Source organism: Myxine glutinosa, chromosome 4, assembly GCF_964187855.1.
Source record: "Myxine glutinosa chromosome 4, kmMyxGlut1.1, whole genome shotgun sequence".
NCBI lineage: Eukaryota > Metazoa > Chordata > Myxini > Myxiniformes > Myxinidae > Myxine > Myxine glutinosa.
Window position 1 is genome coordinate 122583565 of NC_136264.1, and position 23693 is coordinate 122607257.

At 43.0% G+C, this 23693-nt stretch overlaps 1 protein-coding gene across 1 annotated transcript in view; it reads left to right on the forward strand.

Moving 5' to 3' along the window:
• IPO9 (importin 9) overlaps positions 1–23693 on the forward strand; it is a 183373-nt gene that overhangs the window by 104906 nt on the left and 54774 nt on the right. The window contains 2 exon segments of the mRNA XM_078776372.1: positions 15554–15702; positions 22680–22808. Of these exon segments, the coding sequence (XP_078632498.1) occupies positions 15554–15702; positions 22680–22808 (278 nt within the window).

The window sequence follows — 23693 nt, forward strand, 5'->3', positions numbered from 1 at the left end:
TGTGAATGTGCATGAATATGAGTCTGTTGGATGCAAAATCATGCACAAAATGATTGGACAGTATGCATTCACATTCTCATTCAGTAGAAAGGACAAAGCTAGAACCCTTGGACAAACATCAGCTATAAAGGTCGCTCCTGATCGAACCATTGATTCTGCACTTCTTTTTCAACGTTTCCTGGTAGTCTCCCAAACTGGAGAGCTATCATTGCAGGAGGTTATGAGTTATGAGCTCAGTCCTTTCCCTCCTGCCCTCTTTGAAGCCAGAAACGTCTTCCGAAAGGCTGTTAAGCCACAACTAGCTCATGCGATCTGTGATCATGCAAGTGATGCCATCCTAGATTCTGTACCAGAAACGGAGATCCACGTCCTTGATGGAGGTTCACTCCTTCACAGAATACCATGGAAGAGTGGAGAAAGCTATGGTGAAATAGCGCAGTCGTATGCTGAATTCACCATCCAGCATTATGGTTCAGCTACGACCATTGTCTTTGATGGCTATGAGGAAGGGCCGTCCATTAAAGACAACACGCATCAGAGAAGAGGACACAATATTCATCCCATTGTCAGCTTCACTGCTGAGACAAAGTTCTCAGGCAAGAAGGAGGAGGTCCTGTCAAGAGATATCAATAAACAGAGACTGATCGGGATGATAAGTGATGAGCTGAGAGAAAGGTATTGCACTGTGGTCAATGCACCTGGAGATGCTGACGTAGATATAGTAAAGGCTGCAGTGGAGGCATCTCTTCTACACACCACGACACTGATTGGAGAAGATACTGATCTCCTTGTCTTACTCCTTTACTATGCGCAGGGAGACAGTAAGAGCTTTTATTTCAGATCAGACAAGTCCAAAGCTGATGGCAGTTTTAAAGTGTATGACATCAACCGTCTAAAAGAAATCCTCGGACATGACGTGTTCTCAGTTGATATTCATCCATGCCATGACTGGTTGTGACACGACTTCTCGGATTTTTGGTGTTGGCAAAAAGACTGCTTTCCAGAAGCTTGTAAAAGGAGACCCTGTCCTTCGGTCTTGTGCCAACACATTCACCATCCCAAACCAGACCACAGAGGTGATCGATGACCTTGGATGCCGAGTAATGGCTATCCTCTTTGGTGGCAAGTGCAAAGATTCCCTTGCAACAATGCGATATAACACCTTCAGCAAGAAGATTGTCTCTGCTTCGTCTTTTGTAACACCCGAACGTCTGCCCCCAACTGAATCTGCGACCAAACTTCACTGTCGTTGAGCGTACTACCAGATCATGGTGTGGATGGTTAAAGAAGCGGGTATGGATGCCATGAAATGGGGGTGGAGCCTGCAGGATAATCAGTTTGTCCCACTTATGAGAAGAATGAACGCTGCTCCAGACAGTCTCTTGAAGGTCATTCATTGTAACTGCTCCACTGCCTGCAAGACACTCCGCTGCTCTTGTAGATGATATGGACTACCATGTACTACTGCCTGTGGACTGTGCCAACTTGAAGAATGTGACAATCCACATAACAAGTTTCTTCCAGAGGAGTCGGAGGATGACTATGAATAGCGACTAACTGTATAAGACAACAAATGCCTAATGGGCTGGTAAACCTGGCTTACTGGATTACCTGATTACTTTGTGCTTATTTAAGTAATTTTGATGATTTCCTGGGTGCCTTAAACCTAGGTATACACACTGAAAAAATCTCTCTAGGTTGACTACTATTCGACAGAGCCATTTTAGTGGATCAGGATGTCACCTTGGGATGCCATCTTGGACTTGTCAATAAATAATTAACTGATGGTAATTTTATTGATTCAATTGGATTCCTTGGGCCCTAAAACCTAGGGTTAGACACCAAAACCACCTTTCTAGGTTGAATAATAATTGAGATATGGCCATTTTAAGCTCCCGGCAGCCATCTTGGACGCCATCTTGAAAATGACCCCTTTCCGGAAGTCAGATGTTACTAGATTTTTAGTATGTTATTTAGCATGCCCAATGGTACCAGAATCCATTGAAAAACCTTTTGTATCAATTTTTTGGGGGTTCAACCATATATTGACCCCTCTATTAAGAGTCTTCGCTTTGTCCATGTTCTGTAAATACTGTGAATAAATACTGTTGTTTTGGTTTCCAACCTGGCCGTCATCGCCCTTTCCATATTGACCTTGCATCGCCCCGAATTTAAACCGCTCGATCGGGTTTGATAGTGTTAACGGCATGAGTTACGTGACGCACAACTGCTCGGGCGTCCAGGATCAGCGTGACTCGTGCGGGGTTCAGTCCTCGTTCTCACAACTGCGTGTGTCTGAAGGTATTCGGGTGGTGACCGTTAACCCTTCCACGCGTAGCTGCGGGCTCGGCGGCTGGAGTTGCCTAGCAACCCGTCCACCACGAGTACAGTAGTCGTGGTTGGCGGCCTCGTGGACCCGGAGTTCGAGGGGGAGCAGGGCTTACACCCCCCTTAGTACGTTGACGAACCCGGGATCCGCAACAATATATATATTCTGACATATATATATATATATATATATCTATCTATATATCTATATATATATATATATATATATATATATATATATATCTATATATATATATATATATATATATATATATATATATATATATATATATATATATACATGTATGTATGTATGTATGTATGTATGTATGTATGTATCTATATATATATATATATATATATATATATATATATATATATATATATATATATATATATATATATATATATATATATATATATATATATATATGTATATATAGATAATATAGATATATATATATATAGATATATATATATATATATATATATATATATATATATATATATATATATATATATATATATAAATATATACAGACTTGGCATTTAATATGGAATATTTTTTTTTTCTTGACTTGTGTTTACTTTCTTCACTCAGTATATCAATCTGGTGAGTTTCTTTTACACTTTGGTGATTTATTTGTTAAAAGAACCATGTCACTCATTGTCTGTCGCAGCAAGAAGTCAACAATAGGATTATATCACGGGTGGCGTGGCAAAATGTACGGACAGGTGCATTTGATGATTGGCTTCACAGTCAGGTATACAAGGGTTGTTGCGTTCTGTATTAGTGGAAAACAACTGCTGCATGTCTCCAAAAGTTATTGCCGCTTCCTCTGGAGATGGTCCGTCAACTCGACAATGCTGTTTGTCATGGAGTGGTGGCTTTACGAAATTTCGGCATGAAACAGCGTGCTATTGCTCGGCAGTATGGCATCACTCAAGGTCAGGTGTCAAAGATCCTGAAACGAAATGCTCAGAGAGGTGTCTCTCCTCCAATACCGAGGCCAGGACGTCCCCACAGAACCACAAGGAGGGATGATCGCCAGCTGCACCGGTTAGTCCGCAATGGCCGTACCAAGTCAGCTAATCGGCTTAGTGCTGAGTGGCAGCAACTGACAAATGTGCCTGTATCCAGAAGGCTAGTCAACCAACGACTGGTTCAAGCAGGCTATCGTGCCAGACGTCCCCTGAGAAAGCCATGCCTGACCAGACAACACCGCCAGCGCCGATTGCAGTGGGCCAGAGAGCACCGTCAATGGCAGCCAGAACACTGGAATCACGTGATCTTCAGTGAGGAGTCTATATTTCTGGTCTATCGTCAAGATGGCCGCGTCCGAGTGCGCAGACAAGTGCATGAAGCCTCCAACAAAGATTGTATTGTGCCGAGAGTCCAAGCTGGAGGTGGTGGGGTGACCGTTTGGGCTGCTTTTCATGCAGGGGGCAAAACTGACATGGTTGTTCTGAATGGAAACCTGAACCAGTTCAAGTACAGGGCCATTCTGGAAGAAACATTGCTTCCATTTGCTCATGCAGCCTTTCGAGGAAACTTTGTCTTCCAAGATGACAATGCACGGCCACATCGTGCTCGCATGCTCCAACAGTTTCTGGCTGACCATGGTGTAGAGCATATGGAGTGGCCTGCCATGTCCCCGGATATGAATCCGATAGAGAACTTGTGGGCAGAATTAATGCATCAAATCGACCACTTGGACCAGCAGCCGACTGTGCGTGAATTGCAGCAGGCTATTGTCACTGCATGGCAAGCGATTCCTGTCCAAACCTTGGCAAATCTCGTGAACAGCATGCCTCAACGTGTACGTGCTCTCCTGAATGCTCGTGGGGGTTACACGAAGTACTGAACTGTAATTTTACTGTCCGTAATCCCAGTCGTAATATAACTTTGGTTTAAAAAAAAAAAAATTGGGCTAATTTGCAAAATAAAGAGATACTTCTGGAAAATGTACAGACGTTTAACACAGTACTGTCCATGAATTGAGTTCGATATCAGTTTACATCACTTTCAAGGATCAATTTATTTGTTTTGAAATGTCAAATGTGGTTTTTGTTTCTTTTAAAGGTCACATTAACAAAATCTAGAATAATTTCAACATAATTCCAATGAACTTTTGGTTCTAAGACAACTTGAAAAGTAAGTTCACCCCCACAGAAAAAATATTCCATATTAAATGCCAAGTCTATATATATATATATATAGAAGCATCATCTTTAAATCGCACGAAGTAAAGACACGATTCTGCTGCCCACAAATACAAAACCCAATCAATAATGTCTGTTGGTTGTGGTGAAGTTTGTGACCACATCGATGCGAGACCAATAAATCTTACCAAGGAACTTTGATGCAGGAGGGGTGGTTAGAATTGTTAATTCTCCCCATCTCTTTTTTTGAGAAGATTACCAATTTAACCTCCCCTGTGGATATGCCACTAAAGCCGCGCCGAATTGTTTCTCACCGAAATGGTGCTAAATCTACAATAACCGGTCACCACACCAAACGTGTTCTTACAGAATAACAGTTTATTAAAAGAAAGCTGAGGACGACGAAAACGAAGAATCCCAGAGCAAAGGATCCACAAACATGAAAATGGGCAAATAAATAAATAAAGTGCACTCACGATCTGATAATGACTCCAGTATCCACCATGTACTCGTAAATAAATGAGCAGAAAACATAATTGGGCATTGAATGCTCTGGTTTACTCTGGAGCACGGGCGATTTCAGGACCTCCATTTCATGATGCTTGTGTGTGTGTGTGTGTGTGTGTGTGTGTGTGTGTGTGTGTGTGTGTGTGTGTGTGTGTGTGTGCCGTTGGTTGTTATCTCCATAATTTGGGTTTTAGAAGGTGTAGCGGAGTCCTCTGAAGACTCAAAGTATCCACCCCTGCTTTGGTGAAGGATTGCGATTCATGGGCTAAATTGTGTTGTTCTCAGAGTTTTGATCCATGGGCTCTTTTCAGGATCTTCATTGAGCCCCGTACAGCCTCCAACTGTAGTTTGTTTGTGGTAATATTCACAGGTATGGTTTGTAGAATCTTTGTGAGGTTCTTTATCGTTCCAATTGCTCCAATTATCACTGGTGCAATTTCAGCACTCTTCAGTTTACAGGATCTTTTCACTTCATTCTTCAGGTCTTGATAATTGAACTTTTTCTTGATATGTGTGTTATTTAGACCAAAATCACTGCACCTCTATTTGTAAGATGCTTCATTGTCTAGCTCCTGTATTGTTGTATTTTGGTCGACTTTTATATTGTCCGTTTTTGTTGGTCTACCTTGCACGAATGTGCACTTGGCACACTTATCTCGGCGATATTCCAGTTGGATGTCGTCGGAGAACGGTTTGACTAATTTCAGTTGTTCTGCCAATTTTTCGTTGTTCAGTGCAAAGAGGTTTAAATCATCCACATACAGTAGATGCGTCACCTTTCTTGTTTTTCTAGGAGTTATTTTATTGGATGTTAGGGTATATCCGTGTCCTTGCTCATTACCCTGCGCTCACGAAGCGAAAAGCAGGGTTAAGCGTTCGTGTGCCATGTGCCGTGTCTGCATTTTAAAAAATCATTTTCTCTGCAATTCTTGGTCCGATTGACGCTAAATTTTCACCATAGGAGGGCCTCCTCCTGTGGAATATTTTAATGATTATTATGTTTTCATAGATCACGTGTTACAGGCGCCATATTGGAAAAATTTGCACCTCTATATCTCTGAAACCACTCCATGGAAAAAATTGAGACCTGGCTCATTGTCAACTATTCCCCATGGGGAATAAGATATTGTCGTGTGACTGCTTTCAGCTAACACCGGGAGAGTCACGGAAGGCAATCGAGCGTTACTCCGAGGCGTTCAGTTCAAATGCGGATTCTATTGTTGAGGTTTTGAGAATTGTACATATAACATCATTAAAGGTTAAAGGTTTTCCCCCCATAGTTAGTCTACAAGCAACACATAGGCCCATTAGAATTAGTTATGTCATAGTATGTGTAAGAGTCGGCCATTTCCCTAGTGACATCTGCGTTGTGTAAAGAAATAATAAGCTTAGGCCCCTTCATTTTGCGGCCACCCTCCAATTCCATCTATGGGCAAACTCGATCCCGCGCCCCATTTGGCATCCCTCAAGTTTGTTACGCTTTGGGCTACACGCAGCAGTTTGTTACGCTTTGGCCGCCAGCAGCGTTCGCTGCCCTTGGTTTCGCTCGAAACCAGTCAAATGACACGAGGTAGGCCTGGAAAGAGGGAGCAGCGCAAGGTCGAGGTGTGGCCGCGTCAAGCAGCACGTCAAAGGCGGTGACGGTAATGGCAACCACCAACCAGAGCTCGGTGGGCATGGCTTGATAGGGCGTGGCAAGCAACGTCTGGTGAGTTCCAGAGGGTTCCAAGGGCATGGCAATAAAACCCTTGGCGCGAGGCCCCCACATCAGATGGGAAGGGAGAGGCACTTGTCGAGTTGAGCTGAGTAGATGAGATCAGATGAGAAAGGGATGCGCGGTGTTGAAGTCGAGAGATGAGAAGGGAGAGGCACTCGACGAGTTGAGATGAGAAAGGGATGCGCGGTGTTGAAGTTGAGAGATGAGAAGGGAGAGGCACTTACAAAGGACTTGATGAGGACGGGAGCTAAGCGCTGGTATCAAGAGGACTGGTTGGAAAAGGACACGGAGTTGAGAAGGGAGAAGCGCATTGCTCACGTTTATTGAACCAGTACGAACTATTCGCTTATTACGTACGCGGCTGAGCCGTGAGTGTAACCGCCAAAGCCTGCCCTACCGATTCGCTCTATAATAATCCCGTGCGCACCAACGGCATGTGGAGAGCTCCTGGCCGCTGCCGTCTGTTCATCTGCTTCGCGGTGCGAGTTGGGGACCGGAGGAAGAGCTGCCGGACGCCATTCCTGGACCATCGACCTGTTCGTCTGCAACCCCGTGTGAGTGTGTCTGAGAGTGAACGGGCCCGTTTGTCCAGGGATAAGTTAAGACTGTATCAGGCTGCACTGTGTATTCTTCTTCTTATTATTGTACAAAGTGTAAATAAATTGTGTTATTCCTTTTCTTCACAAATTCGACCGTTTCAGTTATTTCCTCCATTGGGTAAGCATGGCACGATTAAGAACTGCTCGGATCGGGTTTAGTCATTGATAACGGCTCGGGTCATGGGTCGCTACCGCTCGGCGTTTCCACTAACACCCGTGATTCGGGCGGGCTTATTTCCTCATTTCCGGTCAGCGTTAGTACTTAGGTAATAGCAAATTCATGGTCCTAAAACCCAATTTAACGCTGCCCGGGAAGGACGTCATAGGTCCCGGACCCCGTCGGCTAGTAAAAGACAAGGGGACTAACCCCCCCTTGGTAAGGGGAAAGGCCGGCGCTGAGATCCGCAACAGTATTATATGTGGGAGGATGAAAGAGAAGGGGGAGGGATGAAGGGTCTAACCTGTCGCGATCGCCGACAGTTCCCGAACCTGCGAAAAATACCTCAAATGAAAACGGGTTTATAATGTACAAAAAATAATTCCGGCTTTATTCCGAAATGCCGGTTATACAAAATAAAAGGCATGATACTAAAATGCCTCAGTTGAGGGACCCTCCACACCGACTCGGTTCATGGACAAAGGGAAATATGAAAATAACTTGAAAATAAAGATGTGTGATTTAATGGGCACTTAGCTCAATTGGATGATGGGGTCTCGTCAAGAATGGTGTCGTCCCAGGCCGTTGGTGGGAACAACCGTACGTCGTTTGGCGCACGCGCGCGCAAAATCCAATCTGGCTGCCTGGTCCGTCTTGGATGCAGTCGGAGCATGCTACCTCCACAAGTCTACCTGTTCTAAAGTATCCCTACCCCCACAAACGTAACAATATGTTAATGATGATGTCATCGGTGCCTTCGTTATGACGTCATAATTCGACAAATACAACACTTATTTAAAATCATTATTTAATGATTTTAAATCAATCCGATCATTATTTTTAAAATTTCAGCAACTGTTGATCTGATGGACACGAAATTTTCACCACAGGAGCGCCTCCTCCTTTAGAATATTTTAATGATAAGCATGACTTCATAGGTCATGTGGTACAGGCGCCATCTTGGAAAAACTGAAAAATGTTGCACCTCTATCTCCAAAACCGCTGCATGGAAAAAATTGAAACATGGCCCATTGTAAAGATCTCCATATGGGGAATAGGTGTTGATAACGATGACGTCATTGGTGCCATAATTATGACGTCATAATTCGACAGGGACAACGCTTAGTCTGATCAGTTTGAAATGTATTGAGCGTGATCTATGCAACAATTATATTAGAGAATGTAAATTTATGATGTCATCGCTCACGTGGTCTGGCAGTCATATTGGATCAAAGGAAAAAAAAGTTCAAAAACAGAAGAGTTGGTGGAATAAAAGCCTCTCCCCAGTGAAAGACACATGAAAGCCCACTTGGAGTTTGCAAAAAAGCACCTAAAGGACTCTTAGACTGTGAGAAACAAGATTCTGTGGTCTGATGAAACCAAGATTGAACTGTTTGGCTTCCGTCTGGCCACTCTGCCATAAAGCCCAGATCGGTGGAGTGTTGCAGTGATGGTTGTCCTTCTGGAAGTTTCTCCCATCTCCACACAGGATCTCTGGAGTTCAGCCAGAGTGACCATCGGGTTCTTGGTCACCTCTCGTACCAAGGCCTTTCTCCCCCGATTGCTCAGTTTGGCCGGGCGGCCAGCTATAGGAAGAGTCCTGGTTGTTCCAAATTTCTTCCATTTAAGAATTATGGAGGCCACTGTGCTCTTGGGAACCTTCAATGCAGCAGAATTTTTTTTGTAGGCTTCCCCAGATCTGTGCCTCGACACAATCCTATCTCTGAGCTCTGCGGGCAGCTCCTTCGACCTCATGGCTTGGTTTTTGCTCTGATATGCATTGTCAGCTGTGAGACCTTATATAGACAGGTGTGTGCCTTTCCAAATCATGTCCAATCAATTGAATTTACCACAGGTGGACTCCAATCAGGGTGTAGAAACATCTCAAAGATGATCAAGAGAAATGGGAGGCACCTGAGCTAAATTTCAAGTGTCATAGCAAAGGGTCTGAATACTTATGTAAATGTGATATTTCAGTTTTTTCTTTTAAATAAATTTGCAAAACTTTCTAAAATCCTGTTTTCTCTTTGTCATTATGGGGTATTGAGTGTAGATTGATGAGGGAAAAAATCAATTTAAACGATTTCAGCATAAGGCTGCAACATAACAAAATGTGAAAAAATTGAAGGGGTCTGAATACTTTCTGAATGCACTGTATAGCAGGATATCTCAAAAAGTTGTGGACGGATGATTTTGTTTAAAGGTGATTCTGTATTGTGATTTTCTGGTCTACTCTGGGATACAAAACATAAACTGTTCACCTGGTGGAGGTATGCTCTCTACTGAATGCCGTTCTAGTTTTTATGTGAGATTATGATTGGATTGCAGACTACAGCTGTGCAATGAAGTAAGGACTTTTGGCTGGTATATCATTACTTATTGCCATTTGAACATGTAAGGATCGGTAACTGATGTTACGTAACTGATGTTACGCTCCCTTTTTACTGTGTGTAAAGCATGGAGAAAACAAGATCCATGTTGAAAGTGTAATGTGAGATATCTTACATTTTTTTGTGCTTTGCTTTGGTTTATTCAACCTGGGATGCTAAGAAAGCAAATAAATACTTATGGAGAAGTAAGCAGGGGACCTATGGCTTTGATTCCTATCCGAGGGACTCGGCAAATGGGGTTTAATATCTTAGCTAATAGCACTACATGTGTTGCGCACTGGTTTGGACTCGAACAAGGACCCCCAGTATAGGAAGACCATTGCTCTACTGAGATAAATGCACTCCCTCAAAAAATAACATTGTATACAAAAACTGAAATTACGTTCACACTGGTATAGTATGAACATTTAATTTCAGTACAGATGTTCACTTAAGTTAAAAAAAAGAAAAGAAAAAAAAGAAGAAGAAAGCAGAAAACAACCACAAACTCTGATTCAAAAGAAAAATCTGTTTTTTATTTGCTGTATGAACATGTCCAAAATATTTAGTTAGGTAGACCTGCTAATAAAATAACAAAGAAAATTATGTGACTGTTTTTGTGCTCACATTAAAGACTTAATTAGCACAAACTTCTCATGCATGCACAAGGTAGTTTCCAAGTGAGACTTCAGCAGTCTGCTTATGTCCATTGTGCAGAAAGTTTAAAAGATAAAAGCAAAATTTGTTTCAAGGATTTGTGGATTCTACATTGACAGTTATGCTTGAATTATGTCACAGAAATGCGAGGAGAGCTCGGCGGGTGAAGTACCAACCGAGAATGAAGGTGTGGAGGTTGAAAGAGGTGACAGTAAGGGAGGCATTAAAAGAGAGGCTGAGTAGGGTCGAGGATGATGTGGTTGAGCTTGAAAGTGGTTGGATGTCAATGAAAGCTAGTCTGTTGGGAGCCGTTGGTGAGGTATGTGGATGGACAAAAGGACCACCGAGGCACTCGGAAACATGGTGGTGGGATGATGAAGTTGGAAAGAGGATTGACAAGAAGAGGAAGAAGTTCAAGGAGTGGCAGAAGGCGAAGGGTACGGGAGCAGAAACAGCAGAGCATGAAAGTTATAAGGCAGCCAGGAAGACTGCAAAGAAAGAGGTAGCAAAGGCGCAGGAGGCATGTAGGAAAATATTCGGAGAACGCTTGGATTCGGAAGAGGGTCAGAAAGCAGTATTCAGGATTGCAAAGCAGATAGCGAAAGAGAGGTGTGATGTGATGGGGGTGAGTTGCTTGAAGGATGAAGTGGGACAAATCATTGTCGACCCAGTTGGAATTAAAGGAAGATGGAAAAGATATAAGGAAATGCTGTTGAATACAGAGAATGAATGGGATGGCAACATAGAGAGTAACCCAGGTTTAGGACCGTCAGAGAAGATAACTGAGAAGGAAGTTGAGGAAGCGATAAAAGCAATGAAGGGTAGAAAAGCGGGAGGGCCGACGGGAGTTGTGGGAGATATGTTGAAGGCAGCAGGAAGTTGGGGTGTGAAGAGAATGACAGAGATCTGTAATCTGGTGGTGAAAGAAGGCCGCATTCCAGTGGATTGGGAACTGAGTACCCTCGTCCCTCTATACAAGGGGAAAGGTGACCCTCTGGAGTGTGGCTCGTACCGAGCGATAAAGTTATTGGAGCATGGAATGAAGGTATTGGAAAGGGTGTTGGAGAGGAGGATAAGGAAGAAAGTGAAGATCGACGAAATGCAGTTTGGATTTATGCCAGGAAGAGGAACGACAGACGCGCTTTTCATTGTGAGGCAGTTGTAGGAGAAGTACATGGAGAAGAGGAAGAAGTTATTTCTTGGGTTTGTTGATCTGGAGAAAGCATTCGACAGGGTTCCACGCAAAGTATTGACATGGGCATTGAGGAAGTTAGGAGTGGAGGAATGGTTGATCAGAGTAGTGATGGCAATGTACAAAAGAGCGCCCACAGCTCTAAGGACGAAGGACGGGAACAGTGGTGAGTTTGAGGTGAAGGTGGGAGTGCATCAGGGGTCGGTACTAAAAAAAAAAAAAAAAACACCTTTGGAGGCCATTTTTCTCCGCAAGCGGGGGTTGGCCTTTTTCGGGGACCGTGGTTGTTGTTGTTTTTTGGTCCCCTTTTTGAAGCAATGTTTTACGGCCAGGAGTGCCCTTCCTGCCACCAACCCTTTTTGTCGCCTTTTTACGACAAACAGGGAATTACCAGTGAACTGGTACTCAATTTGCCGACCTCGGAAGGATGACAGGCTGAGTCAACCCCCCTGGCGTTAATTCAGCGATCGACCGGGATTCGAACCCAGGATCCTAGGATCCTAAGCTAAGGTCGGTACAAAGTCCACTACTATTTGTAGCTGTGATGGAGGTGCTGGCTCGGAACGTAAAGGAGGGTATACCGTGGGAGTTGTTGTTTGCAGATGATCTGGTGTTGATTGCGGAAAGTATGGATGGACTGAAGGAAAAGATGAACAAGTGGAAGGAATGTTTGGAGACAAAAGGTCTGAAGGTGAATATCGGAAAGACGAAGGTGATGGCAAGTGGTAAAGCATGTGGTGAGGTGGAAAGAACCGGGAAGTGGCCCTGTGCTGTGTGTAGGAAGGGTGTCGGAGTGAACTCCATTCAATGTGCAATGTGCGCTGAGTGGGTTCATCAAAAATGTAGTGGTCTGAGAGGGTCATTAACCAGTGTGGCAGCTACATTCAAATGTAAGGTGTGCACAGAGGGAGCTGCAGATGGAGGAAATGTTGAGTTGGATCTTGGAGACGGCGTGAAGCTGGAAGGTGTGAAAACATTTTGCTACCTCGGAGACATGCTGAATGGAGAAGGTGGATCAGACTCGGCAACGGTTGCTAGAGTGAGATGTGCATGGAAGAAGTTTCGGGAACTGAGTGGCGTGCTGATGATGAGGGGAGTGTCGTTGAAGCTGAAGGGAAAGTTGTATGCTGCATGTGTGAGAAGTGTTATGATTTATGGGAGCGAGACATGGGTAATGAACGTAGAGCAGCAACGAAGGTTGGAAAGGGTGGAAATGCGAATGGTTCGACGGATGTGCGGAGTATCGTTGAGAGAGAGGAAGACAAATGATGAATTGCGAAAGATGATGGAAATAGAGCCTGTGATTGTTGCTGTGAAGAGGAACAGGTTGAGATGGTTTGGTCATGTGTTGAGGAAGGATGAAAGTGACTGGTTGAGAAGAGTGATGGAAATGAATGTAGAAGGAAGTAGAGGATGGGGAAGACCGAGAAAGATTTGGCTAAAGATGGTGGAAGAAGAAATGCGGGCAAGGGGGTTAACAAGGAGAGATGCAGAAAATAGGGCAAAATGGAGAAGATTGTCATGGGGACTGCAAGGCTAACCCCCGCTCTAGTAGGGAAAATGGCCTTTAAAATGCATGTTGTGTTGTGTTGTTGTATGTCACAGAAATGCATGGTTTGATTACCCACATTACCAACGTGTGCTCCTTATTTATATAATACTACACATTGAGCAAAGATCTTTGTAATTACTTGGTCTCTCTGAATAACTTATTTCAAATCTATCGAATGTAATACATGGGATAAGAAATTAATGAACTTACCTGGGTTCTTTTCAGAAATGATGAAATCTAGTCAAAATGAAGCAAATCTTTTTGCTGACTTCAGAGTGACAATCCTTCACTTTTAAAAGAGAGGGTGCATGTGTGAGATATACAAGTTGCTAAAACAATAGCACATGGTGAAGGTGACCCTAGGTTGACCTCTAGGAAATGATTATACTGCCCTCTGGTGATGAAAAAGTTGAGATCTTCAAAACCCTGAAGATGAAGATCACTGTGCGCTTGGATCAATGGTAGAGCATTGGTCTCGTATACTGGGGGTCCCTGGTTCAAGTCTAAGCCAGTGCACTAATGCCCTTTAGCAAGGCATCTTACTATAATTCACCAAATGTCTGTCTGTCTGTCTGTCTGTTCGAAGGTACCGGAAAAACTGCTGAACCAATCGCAAAGATATTTTGGGTGGATAATCCTGGGATCTCCAGGAGTAAAATAGGCTATTTAGTTTTGCCAATTTCAGCTTTAGTCTCCAGCATTCTCAGGTTTGGACTCCCGCATAACATTCACGTTCACATAACGTTCATTGTTCTCATTGTGACCATGTTGCTTTCCTGGGTGCCGCACAAACGGCTGCACCGATCGAACTCGGTGACCTCGGACAAAGACCTTTTATTAGGACACGGGTTGAATCCCTGCTTGAGAGAATTCTAACCCATTTCAACTGAAGGAAACACGTATCGGGAGTACATACGACCTAGCGATTGTGAACATGATTATCGATCACGATTCACGATCACGATCATCACGATCATAGTGTATCGATCACTGTGGGACATTTGGTGAATTATAGTAAGATACTGTTTCGATTTTTATGATTTGCGTGTGATATGATTTAACGGATGTTTATATGAATCGTTTAAAAGAAAAAAAGCCTTCAATTTCTGATATTTTACCTTTTCATTTGGGCCTCCCAATTGAAGCCCCGCCCATAGGGCGGGTACCGTTGCTAATTAATCCTAATTTGCTTTGTCCCTCAGATAGGTATTAAAGCCATATCTCCCCTTGCTGCTTCTTCACAAACATCTACTTGCAATCTTCGCATCCCAGGTTAAACAAACCAAACCAACTACAAAAAAAAGAGAACTGTGTGAATAAAAGGCAAAGAATCTCTGGTAACTGATGTTACATGTTTTACTGAGCCCATTTAAAAAATAATAAATCCATATTCGCACTAAATTCAGGCTAGTTAGGGAGGGGATTGACTATAGAGGAAAAATATCAAGTACCATCAAATATCTCTCAATGGGTGTTATGTAAATATAAAGATAAGATGTTTTTGGTAACTGATGTTACATTAATTCTCATTAAATTACCTCATTTTTTATTTCATTATCAAGAAATCACCTGGTTTTTGTTGGTTTGATAACACGTCTTACAGAGATACTCAAACACCAACAACTTTATCATTCAGATACATGGGCTGGCAGAAATACAGGAAGCAAGTTGTTCATCAATGCTATACTTTTGACTATTACACTGTGGGCATATTTTGGTGGCCATTTTGAAAACCAAAATGGCCGCCTTATGTCTGGTAACTTCCGAATTGTGAAACCTCAACTTGTACACGATTGATCCATGTGAGGGAGTTTGATCTACATGACAAGTTTAAATTTTAGTACTGTTGCCCTACCTACATCCCACGGAATTGCCCTATATAGCACGATATCTCAAAACGCTCTGGACGGATTTGGACTAAACTTGGTGGACAGGTTGGGTGTGTGACAATAATGAATCAATTCGATTTTGGTGAAGATCTGAATATGGATTCGGATACGAGAAATATTTATTTTTTGAAGTGATTATTCACCATTGAGAGGTCGGGCGAAAAGCGATGCATAACATGATATGTAAAAAAGTTGTAGGCACGTTATGACTAGGTTTCGGGGACATGAACAAGCTGATTATATTTTGGTTCAGATCCGAATACAGATCTGGCCTATCAGTAGGATACAAAACATTAACTGTTCAGCCTGGCAGAGGTATGCTCTCTACCGAGTAGCTTTCTAATTTTGAACTGCGAATGTTTAGATGACTGTAGCTAAATGCCCCTCCTCCACTCCCCTTTTTTCTTCCATGGCTGTCACCAGACCCAGTCGTGTCCTCCTTGGCGGAGGACATCTTCAAGGAGCTGTCACATGTGGAGGCTTGCCAGGCGGCACTGCATGCGCGCCTCGTTCCCACTCTCATGTCCATTATGCATGCTGCTGCAGACAAAGTCCCACAGGGTCTCTGCTCAGTGAGTCGGAGCCACGACACATTTGTCTTTTTGCACAGATGCATTGCATCCTCAAACTGCATACATTTCAATGCTATGATTTATATACAAATTCATAAAGGTGCAGGGAATGTGGCAGGCACTTGATGTATCTTTACATACATGTATATTGCTAACTTGTGAAATGTAGATGCTATTCGTATTAAAATGTAGTTTCTAGAATGCAACATTTGTGACAAGCAAAAATGCTATCATTTTTGACCTAGCTTGACTCTAGGCTGTGTTTGGCATTTCTCACGTACATGTTGTGACCGATTGCTTTTGTCCTCTTGAGATAGCCTCAGGGCAGGTGACCCAGGAAAAGGCTGAAAAAATTCTTTTTGACGTTTGTTTTGGCTTTCTCAGCCTGTAGGGTGAGGTCTGCCACGCTGCACTCAAGAGAAAGCTTGTTACCCTGAAAATGATGTTTCAAGGAGAAGTATCTAACTTCCAATCTCACCTGGAGAACTGAAGTAAACAATTAAATCCTGTTGTAGAGGTGAACTGTGTCAGTTGTGCAACAAAGTAACACCAAATTGGTAAATGATTGGGTAAAAACTCAAACCCTTTTTTCACCAACTCAGATGGTTGGATTCCACACCTTGACGTGTATGGATGCCTTTTATTGTGATAGCTCCTCCAGTGTGTTCTCTCAAAATAACATTTACAAGGCCCCCAATACACCAAAGTGAAGGACATTGCTTGAAACTTTTAATGGCGTAGCCTGTAGGGAAAAGCTGTCTGGAACAGTTGGTCTGTCCATATGTCCATATGTATGTATGTATGTATGTATGTATGTATGTACGTATGTATGTATGTCCGTCACAAACGTACACCAATCAGAGCTGAGAATCTGGTCACATGGCAGGGGCGATGTGATGTGATGTGGTTATGTCTGTGATATCATTATGGCGTACAACAGCTGACTCCACACACCGCCATTTTGATTTAGATGCCGTTCATGCCAAACATATCATCGAACCTGTCATATATCAAAATTAGCATGCTCTACATTTACGTTCTTTATTCAGTGTGAAACACCAACAAACCGATTGTTAAAATGACCATCAAATATCGAAAGGAATAGACGTTACGGGGCTTTCAACGACAGTACTTATAGCCCATAGGCTTCATGCCTTCATGCAGCACCTTCAGACCGCTTCGGACAAATTAGCCCAGGCTTCTAAATACATTAGCATCATTTTCGTAATGATGTTAAAAATAATAATATAGTAAATATAATCATAACACTGCAATCCCCTTTCTGTGACTGCAAAGTTGCTGGATTGAAGCGGTGTATGGTTGGTTTATTGTTGACTCGAAACATATCGGACTAGAACGGCACTCAGTAGAGAGCATACCCCCGCCAGGTGAACAATTTACGTTTTGTATCCCAGAGTGAAAATGAATGAATGAATGATTGTTTTCAGACCATTTTCCCCGCTGGAGCGGGGGTTAGCCTTGCGGGCCCCATGACAATCATGGTTCCCTGTTTGAGGCAATGTTTTTATGGCCGGATGCCCTTCCTGGTGCCAACCCTTAGTCGCCTCTTACGATGCGCAGGGATACGGTGTACCTATTCTAAACTGGGGTACACACCAGGATCATTCATCCCAGCAGGCTGGTACTCAATTTGCCGACCTCGGAAGGATGACAGGCTGAAGCAACCCCCCTGGTGTTAATTTAGCAATTGACCGGGATTCGAACCCAGGATCCTGGGATCCCAAGCCGGCACCCTAACCGCTAAGCCAACACCAGGCTGAATACACCAGAAAGTGTAGAGTACACCAGAAAATCACAATACTGCATCACATTTATTCAAAATCGTCCGTCCACAACTTTTTGAGATATCCTGCTGTATATCATTTTTGGCCCTGTATATTTTGCCATTTTGACATGGGCATTGAGGTAGTTAGGAGTGGAGGAATGGTTGATCAGAGTAGTGATGGCAATGTACAAAAGAGCGCGCACAGCTGTAAGGACGAAGGACGGGAACAGTGGTGAGTTTGAGGTGAAGGTGGGAGTGCATCAGGGGTCGGTACTTAGTCCACTACTATTTGTAGCTGTGATGCAGGTGCTTGCTCGGAACGTAAAGGAGGGGTTACCGTGGGAGTTGTTGTATGCAGATGATCTGGTGTTGATTGCGGAAAGTATGGATGGACTGAAGGAAAAGATGAACAAGTGGAAGGAATGTATGGAGACAAAAGGTCTGAAGGTGAATATAGGAAAGACGAAGGTGATGGCAAGTAGTAAAGCATGTGGTGAGGTGGAAAGAGCTGGGAAGTGGCCATGTGCTGTGTGCAGGAAGGGTGTCGGAGTGAACTCCATTCAATGTACAATGTGCGCTGAGTGCGTTCATCAAAAATGTAGTGGTCTGAGAGGGTCATTAAACAGTGTGGCAGCTACATTCAAATGTAAGGTGTGCACAGAGGGAGCTGCAGATGGAGGAAATGTTGAGTTGGATCTTGGAGACGGCGTGAAGCTGGAAGGTGTGAAAACATTTTGCTACCTCGGAGACATGCTGAATGGAGAAGGTGGATCAGACTCGGCAAAGGTTGCAAGAGTGAGATGTGCATGGAAGAAGTTTCGGGAACTGAGTGGCGTGCTGATGAGGAGGGAAGTGTCGTTGAAGCTGAAGGGAAAGGTGTATGCTGCATGTGTGAGAAGTGTAATGATTTATGGGAGCGAGACATGGGTAATGAACGTAGAGCAGCAACGAAGGCTGGAAAGGGTGGAAATGCGAATGGTTCGACGGATGTGCGGAGTATCGTTGAGAGAGAGGAAGACAAATGATGAATTGCGAAAGATGATGGGAATAGAGCCTGTGATTGATGCTGTGAAGAGGAACAGGTTGAGATGGTTTGGTCATGTGTTGAGGAAGGATGAAAGTGACTGGTTGAGAAGAGTGATGGAAATGAATGTAGAAGGAAGTAGAGGACGGGGAAGACCGAGAAAGACTTGGCTAAAGATGGTGGAAGAAGAAATGCGGACAAGGGGGTTAACAAGGAGAGATGCAGAAAATAGGGCAAAATGGAGAAGATTGTCATGGGGACCGCAAGGCTAACCCCCGCTCTAGCAGGGAAAATGGCCTTAAAATGCATGTTGTTGTTGTTGTTGTTGTATATATCATTTTTGGCCCCATCTCCCAATGGTGAAGAATCACTTAAAAAATTATACTAGCTGGATCTGGATCCGGATCTTCACCAAAATTGAATCGATTCGTCCTTGCCACACACACAACCTGTCCTACAATTTCATCCCAATCCGTCCACAACTTTTTGAGATATCCTGCTATATGTTGGTTTTAGCCCTATCACTCAATGGTGAAGAATCCCTTAAAAAATTAAATAACTCTTTTATTCGAATCCATATTCAGATCGTCACCAAAATCGAATCTATTTGTCCTTGACACACAACCTCTCCACCAAGTTTCGTCCAAATATGTCCACAACGTTTTGAGATATCCTGCTATGCATCGTTTTTGGCTCTATCTCCCTCGCAATGGTGAAGAATCACTTTTAAAATTCTAGTAGCCGGATCTGAATCCGGATCTTCACCAAAATCTAATAATTTCATCCTTGTCATATATGCTACCTCTCTGCCAAATTTTGTCTGAATCAGTCCACAACTTTTTGAGATATCTTGTTCACAAACGGACAGACAGACAGGTGGTGAAAACAACCTCCATCCACCTTGGTGGTGGAGGTAATAAACCAGGTCAGTGTCTCAATGCAATCTCTTCACTTCCATGGTGACAGACAACTTAGAGACTTACAGTACTTCAAAAAAATGTTGAATAATTACATTATTTGCTAGCTGGTATCCCCACCCAGATCATACTATCCCCTGGCATAAATCCAAACTGCATTTCGTCGATCTTCACTTTCTTCCTTATCCTCTTCTCCAACACCCTTTCCAATACCTTCATTCCATGCTCTAATAACTTTATCGCTCTATACGAGCCACAGTCTAGAGGGTCACCTTTCCCCTTGTATAGAGGGACGAGGGTACTCAGTGCCCAATCCACTCAGTTCCAATCAAACAAGCCCGGCTACGCCGCTGATACCCTTTTGGTTTTTTTTTTCTTCTGCTGACGAAGTCGCCAGGGGCATTATGTTTTCGGCTTGTCTGTGCATCTGTGATAGGTTTTTGTTATCGTAATAATTGAATAGCAGCTGAAGGGATCTAACTCAAACTTTGTATAAGTATATATAATAATGGAAAGATGAACTGATTTGATTTTTGGGTCAAGATGTCGATGGTCAGAGGTCATGGAAGGTAAAAATGTTGTCAAGGTTCGGGATTTTAACTAAAGTAAGTACATGTACTGTGTTACATACAGTTGTGGCCAAAAATATTGGCACCCTTGCACTTTTTTCAAATAATGCACCATTTCTTCCAGAAAATTGTGGAAATTAAAAAATCTTTTGGTACCACCCATGTATTTCTTTGGATTGCAGTGGAAGAAAACAAAAAAGCTGAAAAAATTACTAAATCTTAGCTTATTCCACACAGAAATCCTAAAATGGCCCAGACAATATTATTGGCACCTTTTAGAAGTTTAGAAATAATTAGATTTCAAGCAGGTGATTCTCCTTTACTTTGGAATTGAACTCACCTGTGGTGAGTTGCAGGTGCCTGCAATATAAAAATCACTCATTTAACCAGTTTGAATAGAGAAAAGGAGTCATTCTGCTGTTTTGTGTCACTGTGTGTACCACAATGAGCATGGAGAAAAGAAAGAAAACCAGAGAATTGTCTGAGGAGGTCAGACACAAGATTGTAGCCAAGCATGGACAATCTCAAGTCTACAAGTACATCTCCAGAGACCTTGATGTTCCTGTGTCCAACGTATGCAATGTTATCAGGAAGTTTAAGACCATGGCACTGTAGCCAACCTCCCTGGACGTGGCGGCAAGAGAAAACTTGATTGAAGATTGCAGCGAAGGATTGTTTGAATGGTGGAGAAAGCACCTCGAACAACTGCCAAACAGATTCAAGCTGACTTTCAGATACAAGGTACGACAGTTTCAACTCACACCATCCGTCGCCAACTCTATGAAAGGGGGTTCTATGGTAGGAGAGACCCCATGCTGAGAAAGAAGCATAAGAAAGCCTGACTGGAGTTTTCCAAAACACACCTGAACAAGACAAAATCCTTTTTGGAGAATACCTTGTGGACAGATGAGACCAAATTAGAGGTTTTTGGCAAAGCACATCATCTCTATGTTTGCAGAAAACAAAATGAAACCTTCAAAGAAAAGAACACCTTCCCTACAGTCAAACATGGAGGAGGTTTAGTGATGTTTTCGGGTTGCTGTGCTGCCTCTGGCACTGGTTGCCTTGAATGGGTGCTTGGCATCATGAAATCAGATTACCAAGGAATTTCGGAGCGCAATGTTCAACCCAGTGTTAGAAAGCTGGGTCTCCGTCGAAGGTCATGGGTCTTGCAGCAGGACAATGACTCCAACACGCTTCAAAAAGCACCTAAGAATGGTTCAAGACAAAATGCTGGAGTGATCTGAAGTGGCCAGCAATGAATCCAGATCTAAATCCCCTTGAATACCTGTGGGGAGAACTGAAAATAGCAGTTGGGAGAAGAAATCGTTCAAATCTGGGAGAACTGGAGCAGTTTGCACAATAAGAGTGTGTCAAACTGCCAGTGGAGTGGTGTAGGAAGCTCATTCATGGCTATAGGAAGTGCTTGACTGCAGTTATTTTGTCCAAAGACTGTGTGTGCTTCCAAATATGAAGTCGAGGGTGTCAAAAATGTTGTCAATGCCATTTCTTTTTATTTTCTGATTTAAAACGATATATTAAGTTCTGAATCAAAAACAAAGGTTCTGTAATATTAACAGTGAAATATGGAATTGTGGAGACCAAATACTTTTATCAATTTCAACTTATTTTTAGAGAAAATTGTGTGTTATTTGAAAAAAGTGCAAGGATGCCAATATACGAAAGTATCCGACCTGTGTACTGTGTTCAAAAAGTATCCGACCTTTATTTTTCGTGCGTAAAAAAAAAGAAGCTAGGGAGGCGTTGATTGGTGCACGTATGTAGGCGATCCTAATGCACACGCGTTAATTTTTTCCCACCTGCAGAAGCTGTCATTCGACGGCAGACCGCCGATGAGTGAGGACATGTAAGTGAGCGCCGTCGGATTTTCGTTTTTGACAAAATGACGGAAAAACTTGAACAACGCTACTGCATCAAATTTTCTGTAAAGCTTGGCGTTTCCCAAGTGGAAACGATCCGCAAAATTCAACACCGTTCATTCCATTATGAAGGAGGATTTGGGCTTCAGGAGAATCTCAGTGAAGTTCGTACCAAAGCTGCTAACGATTGAGCAGAAGCAACTCCGTTTGGAGATCGCACAGGACATGCTGGAGACTGAACAGCGATCCCAGCTTCCTCAACACAGTGATCACTGGCGATGAGTCCTGGGTTTATGGGTACGACCCAGAAACCAAGTTGCAGTCATCACAATGGAAGCATCCAACATCCCCGAGGCCAAAAAACACAAAATTTGATGCAGTAGCGTTGTTCAAGTTTTTCTGTCATTTTGTCAAAAACGAAAATCCGACGGCGCTCACTTACATGTCCTCACTTATCGGCGGTCTGCCGTCGAATGACAGCTTCTACAGGTGGGAAAAAATTCACGCGTGTGCATTAGGATCGCCTACATACGTGCACCAATCAACGCCTCCCTAGCTTCTATTTTTTTACGCACGAAAAATAAAGGTCGGATACTTTTTGAACACACTACGTATTTGGCATGACTGTATGTACTGATTAGATATGAGGTCAAATGGTCTTGAGGCTTTAGGTCCAAGTTAGAGTAAGCAGACTTAATGTGGGAAGACGCTTTATCGGTTGATGTCTCGATGTCGCATTATGTCGTTTTGTCTTACACCTTCATTGCTCTCACTATCTTGTGTGCTCACTGAACCCGATAGATGGCTTTGGATATCCTGTGCACGGTGGTTCGAAACGCCAAACCTCCGTTATCTGAACTGCTGTTGTGCGAGGCATTTCCCGCCGTTGCACATTGCACTTTGCGTTCGGATGACAACGCCATCATGCAGGTCCGTTTCATTTTTATGCAATCATTGATTTGCTAACGGAGAAATTCTCCCTTTTAACCTATTAAGTTGGCTGTTCTTTTAAAACCAATTCTTCCTTCTAACTTGCCACTAATTGGTTGTTTATCTTTCATTTGTCATGTTTCTTCTTGATGCAATGACAAACATTTCCACATTTTTATCTCACTTGGAACGAAGTTCACGGGAGCTTATGCGATGGCGCGTCGTCCGTCAGTCAGTCAGTCCGTCCGTCCATCAGTCCGTAAACACTTGCAACTTCTCCAAAACCGCTGAAGGGATTGTGACCAAACATGGCACAAATGATGTATGTTGTGTTGTGACTAACGTTTGTTCACGGCATTAAAAAAAATCGGGGTCTAAGGGGATCTACCCCAAAATAGGAATTTGCTTTTTCCTCTGAAACTACACACACTATTTCGATGAAACTTGACCACAGCCATCATCACCCGTGATGTACCAATGTTTGTTCAAGGCATTAGAAAAATAGGGGTCTGAGGAGGTATACAGGGTTGGGGAGGGAGGGGGGGTTGCCCCCAAAAATAGGTATTTTATTGTTTGTTTGTTTAAAGTCTTATGATTATGTTGGTATGATTCTATATGCTGTCCTGTCCTCTAGCAACCATTGAAATTGGTTTAAAATACCTTCAGTCAGTGCAGTATATTGTTAATTCTACCAGGCGAGCGCCGGGGTATTGCCCCTATGTTTGACACTTTATGTTAACCTCTTTTCTCACACCGGGGATTTTGCGAAGTGTTACGTCATATCTTGACTGTTTCGCCATATTCCTGCAAATGTAAAACGATTGTAGGTTTTTATGTTTGGCAAGTACAGTCGTAATAAGGTGGGAGAACTTGACCCTTGGCAAA